This window comes from Berghia stephanieae, chromosome 1, assembly GCF_034508935.2.
Source record: "Berghia stephanieae isolate SIO BIC M18660-M18661 chromosome 1, UCSD_Bste_1.3, whole genome shotgun sequence".
Lineage (NCBI taxonomy): Eukaryota > Metazoa > Mollusca > Gastropoda > Nudibranchia > Aeolidiidae > Berghia > Berghia stephanieae.
Window position 1 is genome coordinate 73,025,506 of NC_088360.1, and position 9,008 is coordinate 73,034,513.

The 9,008-nt window shown below is 36.8% G+C and overlaps 1 protein-coding gene across 1 annotated transcript in view; it reads left to right on the forward strand.

Moving 5' to 3' along the window:
• The window catches only part of LOC144956303 (uncharacterized), a 34,478-nt gene extending 25,676 nt beyond the window's left edge, over window positions 1-8,802 (forward strand). The window contains exons 3-4 of the mRNA XM_078886798.1: window positions 642-847; window positions 4,056-8,802. Coding sequence (XP_078742924.1) covers window positions 642-847; window positions 4,056-4,473 — 624 coding nt within the window. The 3' untranslated portion in view covers window positions 4,474-8,802. The remainder of the gene's footprint in view (window positions 1-641; window positions 848-4,055) is intronic.
• Window positions 8,803-9,008: the final 206 nt, after the last annotated feature.

The window sequence follows — 9,008 nt, forward strand, 5'->3', positions numbered from 1 at the left end:
AACAATTATATCGTCTTGAGTCATAGGAATACTATCTATCCCAGGGACCGATTACATCAAGCCAGCTTGTCCTTTCCTAGCAAATATTTGGCCAAATATTGTTAATGTTTATAAATGGGTCACTGGTGCCATCTATCCGCTAATAATCGTGATTTGGCGTGGACATAAATAAATTCATTAACAATTTCAATACAAACGGCAATAAAATGTATCAAACCATACTTTTACTTAATGAATATTTCTTCTCCCCTATCAATGCTAATAATATGCTTGTCAAATTAAACATTACATTACTTTGTTTTTGGATAGAGGCAGGAACAAGCGGATGCCAGTATCTAAACAAAGTATGGTGGGAGTTCAAAAACATCCATACGATTTGTTTTTATTCTCTATTTGCTTTATATTTTATTATTATTATTATTATTATTATTTTGTATTTTGGTGTGTATGATATTGTAGTTGTTTACTTGTTTCGCTTTGGGTCTTTTTTTTTCTTTTTTGTTTATTTTGTATTTGGTTTTGTTCTTTTATTTTTGTTTTAGTTTTTATTTGTTTTATTTCATTATTTTGTATTTAAGCTGCATTTACATTCATTAGTGTTGTTTTTGTTTCTTTTTTTAAAATGTTTGTTTTGTTTTCAGGCAATTGCCAAGATAATTCGTTACCAATTAGGAATTGAAAAACATGGGAAGTATAACCCTTATGGAAAACGTCGGAATTACATGACCAACAGGAAAGAGTACGGGAGACGATTTCCTTATCTCACGTATTCACAGTTTGCTACAAGAAATGAACTTGCTTTGGATGCAAAGAACAGATACTTGAAAACCAAAGGCTATTACTACAGGTAAGGACAGTCATCATATCTAAGAGCAAAGAAATTACCAGATACCTGACATTTTATACTATGTACTTATCTAAACAATTATTGATCATTTGATATCAGGGTCACTGTAACCCCCCCCCCCCCCATCTCACCCCCACCCCTCCACAAACACACACGCACACACACACACACACACACACACACACACACACACACACACATCCCCGCTGTGGGATTTTCGCTCTTGAAAGAGCAATTCCTAATGCACAGAATCCAGTTTGTTACACCTGTATATTGTAAAACGTCGCCTATGAAATTATTCCTCAAATGTCAAGCTGTGAAAAAAAGATGAATTTCCATATATTCATAATTTTGTATTCTTGTGAGTTCTGACCAGTTTTTAAACCATACATTTCTTAAGTTGGGTGCATTCACATTTTCAAAGGATTGGTTTAAATGAATTGTATCGAACAAATTAACAAAAAGAAAAATCAAGTAACAGATCAATTTAAATGAATATAGACAAGTGTGCGTATATAATAGTATCCAATAATAACAATTACTTATCTTTATAATATAATAGAAAAGAGCTTCCCGACCTCTCCAAAATTCAATTTTTCTGCATACAGTAGCGGGTGTGCACATCCGTTTTTGTGAAGGCGAACAAGCGCTTGTCTGACTTGAGTCAAGGACTTGAAAAAATCGCTCTTTATGTGAGCTGACCAAGCAAGTCCCAGACTAAAATCGGACTAAGTTTTGCCAAGTTTTAGTCCCTTGCTCGGGTCGTACTTTATCGTTAGTCTCAGACTACTTACTAGGATACATCATAGCGTCGACAAGATAGCAGCTGTTGGGTGATTGAGAGACCTTCAAGAAGGAAGGAAAATAGATTGGTTACGAATGATAGGGGCAAAAAGTGTCCTATTGTTATTGACACTGGCTTTAAAAACTGTATGAAAAGTACAAATTGTCGAAAGAAAACATTTTTGTGGGTAAAAACGTTTTTAAAACTCCGAATGTAATCGGTCTCGCGAGTTGCGAACGAGCGGGGACTCGAAGTTGATGGGTTCGCTTCAAATAACATTTTAAAAACGGTTACAAAGCATAATAGAGACAAAGTTTATTCTGTTGGCATTTTAACTGACTGAAATAATGCGGTTAGTTAGAACACACTTGTTTTGTTTGTTTTTGGTTCAATTTTTTAGGTTCATTGACCTACAAATAGAATTGATAGTTGACATTCAATATCACGTGAATTTATCATCATGTGGTTGGACAAAGCATTTAGTCAACGACTACAAGTAATTTATTATGAAATTTCGTTCTACTAAATTCTAGTCCCAGACCAAATCTGACCTTTGACATTAAATCGTAGTTTGTCCAAACCCCTTGTCTAATTTCTTCAGTTAGATTACCAAGCAAACTAGCATCGTCAACAATGTGGCAGGCATGCTGTTAAGACATGTACACCATCACTTAGAAAGAAGGAATTATATAGACAGAAAATGTCGTGTCGATGTTACGAATGACTTTTAAAAGCTTTTTTAAAATTGCAGATCGTCGAAAGTATACATTTTTGTTTGTGGAAACTAATAAAAGCGACTATGGTCGCTAGTAGAGAGGGAGAATTTTGGCTGAAACTCGCAGCGTCGCTTCGAAAAAGAAAAAACAACGATTAATAAAAATAATAGAGACAACTGGGCCCGTTTTCATGAACGCGGACTAACGCTTAGTCTCTGACTATCCTGACTTTAGTCAAGGACTTGAAAAAATCGGATTTCACGTGAGCTGACAAAGCAAGTCCCAGACTAAAATCACGGCACCTTCGGACTAAGTTTGGACACGTTTTAGTCATTAGCTGAGGCAGGACTACGAGCTTAGTCTGAGACTAGTTACTTGGATACATCATAGCGTCGACATGAAAGCAGCTATTTTTAGATTGAGAAAGAGCTACAATCCGGAAGGAAAATACACCGCTTACGAATGACAGAGGCAAAAGGTGTCCTGTTGCATTGATACTGGCTTTAAAAAATATAAGATAAGTGCAGATCGTCGAAAGTACAATTTTTATGAGTAAAAACAAAAACAAAAATTGAATATAATCGGCTTGCGAGTTGCGAGTGTACGGAGACTCGAAATCAAAGGCCCAAACAAAATTATTAGAAAGTATAGTGGAGACAAAAGTTATTCTGCTGGCATGGTCACTGACTGAAATAATGTGATTCATCAGAACACACTTTCTCCTTTGTTTGTTTGTTTTATTTTTGGTTCAATTTGAGTTTCAATGAAACTTTCATTGGCTTAAATATAGAATTGACAGTCGACCATGGACATCATTGTAGTCTATCAGTCTACAGTCAATATCACGTGATTTGATTCATCATGGCAAAACTATGTTAAAATACGAAAAAGAACGAAATATTATCTATACCGGGTGTGTTGCTAATTTCCTCTTTGGAAATCTTTTGCGTTGAAAGTATGAAGGCTGGTATCTAACTTGCCATCATGTACCACAGAGTGTGATGTTAACAGCACAAAATAATCGAATAAGTCACCGTCCTTACAACGCCCACTTCTAGGCAAGAGACCAGCTAGCCAGAGACTAGAAAGCGTTCAAGAAATCCGATTTTTTAGTCATTGCTCCGCTTATGCGAGTCATTTACTGGACTAGTAAATAACTAAATCTAGTCCGTGTTCATTTAAACGGGCCCTGATATTGAGACTGACTGAAATAGGATGTAAAAATTGCATTTGTATATCTGAAACACACTTTCTGTGTTGTGTTTTTAATTTCATTTGATTTTTGTTTTTGTTTATTTGTTGTTTGTTTTTTGTTTTTGTTTTTGTTTTTTTGCGAGTTTTTCTTCTTTTTTTGTGTTCGTTTGTTGTTGTTTTGTTTGTTTTTTTTTTTTTTTTTTTTTTTTTGGGGGGGGGGGATTGTTTTGTTTTCTTCTGTGTCAATGCCTTTGAAATATAAATTGACGCCAAAACTTCTTCCTATAATTGGAGTTCTTTAAGACTTTCATTGATCTATGTTTAGAATCGTGAAAAACAATAATAATTTACGGTAATCGTGCTTTATATTTATTGTGACCAGAAGGAACAGTATCAAAGACACGGATAATCTGATGGGCTTGCTTTTGGCTTAAAGATGCAAATAACTACAATTTTATATCTAATATTTATACATTTTTTCATTATTTATTTTTCCTTTTGGTTTTCACTTCAGTGGCTGGTCAATGGACCCAAGTTGGAATAGAAAGCTTGTGGAAGAGGAATCAAAAGTAAATCGAGCGATTGATGACTTTCACTTTCGTGAAAAGAAGTATTGTATAGGTGAATCGATCCAAGATCGCCTTCGTGAAGCGACTATGAGAGAAGTGAATGATAATTCCATCAGCGAAAAAGATGCAGCGAACATCAGTCTAGTCGTCAATCAGGGAAGCATTTCGACTGAACACAGTAAAAAGAAATTTGCGTGGGAGAAGCAACTAGCGAAGCAAGAAAAGAAAATGATGGACGCCAGTGTGAAGATGAGAAGAAAAGGGCCGTTCTTACCAATTATTTTATGTTGGGATAAAATGGAACCAACTTCTGGGCTTCCTCCTCTTAAGGTTGAAAGTAAGAAAGATGAATGCAGCATTTGAAGTTAAAGTAAAGGGGAGATTCAAATTTCAAAGTACCCGTATAGTGATTGAGTATCAGACCTATACATATTTACATCAGTTACAGTTGGTGTGCAAGTAATTCCCGACTTCATGCTGTTAAGGATGGGGCATTAAAGTTTTTAAAAAGTGTGACAATACAATAGATGGCGTCTTGCACATGATTATATAATTGTCCTGCATTTTGACATTGACTCTTGCAATGAAAACCACATTACAATACCTGTAAAATTATATTATGAATGTTGCTTTTTACAGACATGAAGATGGCGAGGATCGTGTGGATTCATGTAATAACGATGCATGCATTTGCATTCCAATATACACCACACTAGTTATCATCCAGGGATGTCCTTGCTAAAAAAATTTTAAAGCCTGAAAACAATTCTCGCAAAGCGTCTCTTCATCAAATGGTGTCACCCTCAGCTCATAGAAAACGATGCATATCCTTCAAGCTTCCTCTTAACTGTTGCCTTTAAACAACCAATTTCATCTTTCAAAAAATTAACTCCACTAATAATACCGGCCAAGGTCACCAGGAAATCCCGCTTTAGTCGGAAAAAAAAGCATCCCTGACATGGTAATATTTGTGGTCAATAAATATGTGACGAATCATTTTAAAACTGCGGCTATTTGGTCTAGTGGTATGACACTCGCTTTCGGATCGCGAGTTCCAGAGTTCGAGCCTTGCTCGGCGCATAGTAGAGTCCTTGAAAAAGGCTCATTACTCAAGTTCTCTCGTCGTACTCGGGTGTATAATGAGTACCTGGCCGTTAACAGCGTTGCCTCTGTCAGAATTTTTTTTGTAATATCGCCCAACAGGCGTCATGTCTCGTTCTATATGTTGCGTTTTGTTGTTGGTCAGTGACCATTTGTAAAGCGCTTTAAGCACGTTTAGTGGATATTGCGCTCTATAAAAGTCACGTGTTTTTTGTTTTTGTTTTTGTTTTTTTAATTTAAAAGAAAGTTAATACCTACCTACATGTAGGTCGGGATATGTCTGCTGCTTAAAATTTCAATCTATTGTTTATGTAACTTTAAAGATTGAGATAAAATTAAAATAATTTTTAAAAATCAATTTAATAAAATTAAATAAATACATGATAAAATTGAGCTTTTATATAGCGCAATATCCACTAAACGTGCACAAAGCGCTTTACAAAGGGTCCCTGACCAACAGCAACAAGTAACATAAAAAAAGAGACATGATGTGGCGATAATACATTTTTTTTCCGACAGAGACAACGATGTTAACGGCCAGGTTCTCATTTTACACCTGAGTACGGTAAGAGAATGTGAGTAAAGAGTCTTTTCTAATGACTCAACTATTTGCCGAGCTAGGCTCTGTTCATGTTAAATTTCTGCCAATAAGCAAAGAATTACTGGCATATCTAAAAATTTTATAACAATTTGTTACGGACTTGTGTAAAAAAAAAAATAATTAAAGGCAATTCTCCGTTGGCTCAAATAATTATTTAGAATTTCTGCTAGGGCATAATGATCGGTCCTTGATTTGATCTTGTCCTTGGGAATCGCCATAAGGCCACCCTACGGAACCGCTTTTTTTTCGTTGATGGCTAAAAAGATTCGTCTTGATCTATGTTAATTTCCACAATACAGTAGTATTATAATTAAAATAGATGAGTGCGAGTGTTCGAGACTTACTAGACTTTTGGTGAAGCATAGGGCCTCAACAGCGCTCTTCCATCTTTAACTGTCTTTAGCACAGACCTTTGCCTCACTCCAGTAGGATTGGAGACACACAAATCTTGGTGAAGGCTTCTCCTTCAAGTCTGTTTTGGACGACCCCGTTTCCTCTTGCCCTGCGGGTTCCATTCAAGCGCCTGATTGGTTACATTACATGGCTCTTTCCGCAGGGCATAGCAAACCCATCGCCACTTTCTGTGCCTGACCTGGACATCCATTTGCTCTTGGTTTGTTCTTGTCCAAAGGTCAGTGTCTGGCACTTACAAACCATTTCAACTTCAGGATTTGTCGAAGACAGTGATTGCCATTGTGTGCATCTTGGCTGATGTGGTCAAGGTTGTTCGCCAAGTCTCTGACCCATAGGGCAAGACTGATTTAATATTAGTATTAGTGTTAAATATTTTAAGCTTGGTGTTTGTGGATATGCTGGAAGCTTTCCATATTGGTCTCACATTGCAAAGGTTTGGCGCGCTTTCTTGATTCTAGCAATGATGTCTTCATCCAAATTCAAGGGCTTCAAGTCTTTTTGAAAATATTCATTGAATGCCATTGTTGGAGTTGCCATATGCTGTCTTTGTCACCCAGTCCAATATCAAAAGAAATAGAAGTTGGGATAGCAAACACCCTTGCCTAACTCCTGAGGTAATATCAAGAGTCTGAGAGTCCACCGTTATGAATGACTAGGCAGGAGAACCCATCATAAAGTCGTTTGATGATGTTTACAATACAAACTTATCTGGCACCCCGTCGTGGAGAAGGATGCTCCAGATGCTTTCTCTGCCTGTTCGTAATAGCCTTTATTTCTCCACAATTATTGAGGTTCTCCACTAGCCTATATTAAAATATATGTATTCCCAGCGGCGTGGCGTATTGACGGCATATGGTGGTGCCATGATTAGAAGAAGAAACAAACTTCTAAAACAGTGATTACGATTAAGAGGAGAGAGCACATGTTAAAAACTCTCTTTTTTGGAAAGGTGGGGGAGGGTCGATGATTTCTACAAGTGGACAAAACTCACAAAAACAAATAATTCATGAAAACAACAAGCCACAACACTGAGATACAAGTCCCGTATGAAAAGGTCTTTGTAATTATTATTTGCCCACACGTAACCATCAACTCGGCACTACAAGCAAGAAATATGTTGGTAAATTCGTCCACAATGCTTCGGTGCATACAATTACTTTATTCAATAATCGTGAAATTGAGGTGGGGGGGGGGGCGGATTTTAATGTCATATTTTTAAGTTTTATGTTGTTTCTCTTTGCTGCTTACAAATAAACTTGACAATGATCAGTGTTTTTGACAGTTAATGTAATAATTTGGATGGCCGAAGCTACCCTAATTATGATGCAAATGGTGTAACATTGGCGCATCCCCCCAGTCCAACGATGGAGCTCTCAGATCCTGGCACAAGTCGAGGGGTTTTCCGCTATTTGAAGATAGTATAATTCGACCCAGTTCTCGCTCAATCAGCTGTAGCGATACTAAAGGATAGACCATTAACTGGAGCTCGGATTGTTTTGCACCACGGTGTTGATTCGTCACTAATTCGCGCAGCGATGTCACCAACACACGAGTCGGCAGCGATGTCACCAACACACGAGTCGGCGCAGTGCGTGAATCGGAATCTTGAATAGAGCGGAGCCTAAAAAGGCAGTATGTTGTTGGCGAGTTGGCAAAAGACAGTGGAGTTATAGATTTCTCAGTTTTATTTTAGTTAAATTATGCTGTTAATGATTTTTAAAAGATTGGTGTGGTGCCTGGCACCATTCGATCCAATGGCCCCACGCCACTGTATGTGATATAGTTTTGTCTCTTGATCTTAAACTGCAAAAAAAACAAAAAACAAAAAACAAAACAAAAAAACAACTAAACTTTCTTGATTCTGATCATTTTGATTGAAAACTCAAATTTCTGTTTCTATACTATTTTGGAATAATACAATATTGGCGCTGTAGATTATATTATTTATATCAAGTCGTGAATATAAAAAATCTGACGACTCATCTTGACAAAAATCATGCGAAGGATATATATAATATAAGGAACGAAATTGACGTCACTCAGCTCTTTGTTATTGTTTTTAGCAGCCATTTTAATCAGTTCTCCGACTAAATTACAGCGTATATTAATCAGACTAGTTACGTTTAAGGTTACACGACATAGTCTTTTCGTATTGGTACGGCTGGCGGGTGATAGCGTTTTAGCTAAACGCAAAGCATCAATAGATGGTGTGTAGTTGCTATTAATTACGCCAATAGCAGCGTTCAGTGGAAGATATAGGCTGCTGATCGCTTGGGCTTGGCCACATTTAGGGTTATCAGATTGTTTTAATTATGCCTTCGTAATTGGTTACAAAAGCCCGACCACGGAAATTAATGAGTTCCATGTCAGAATAGAAAGGTACAACCATTGTTTTAAGCGTACGAACGATCAAACCGCTGGCCCCATTTTGATGACAGAAGTCACTTCCAACTGGTATCTTCCATAGCCAAATGTGACCAATCGGTATTTTTATGTCGGATTACAATTACACCCGATGTTTAAGATGAAAATTTATGCTTAACTTATATTTTGAATTAAAAAAAAGCTTACATTGATGAGAATGAATTATGTTGTTCAGATTTATCAAATTTTAATTTCTGAGTGATGGCTTGTTTCTCAAAGATGCTCCACAAAGCTCATAGTGAAGCGCTCGACAAACAAAGCCAAAAGTCCCGTGTTAAAAAAAACCCCCAAAAAACAACAAAAAACATTGATTCGATTATGATTCAATGTGTAACCTATTCATTATTAGTTCTTCAAA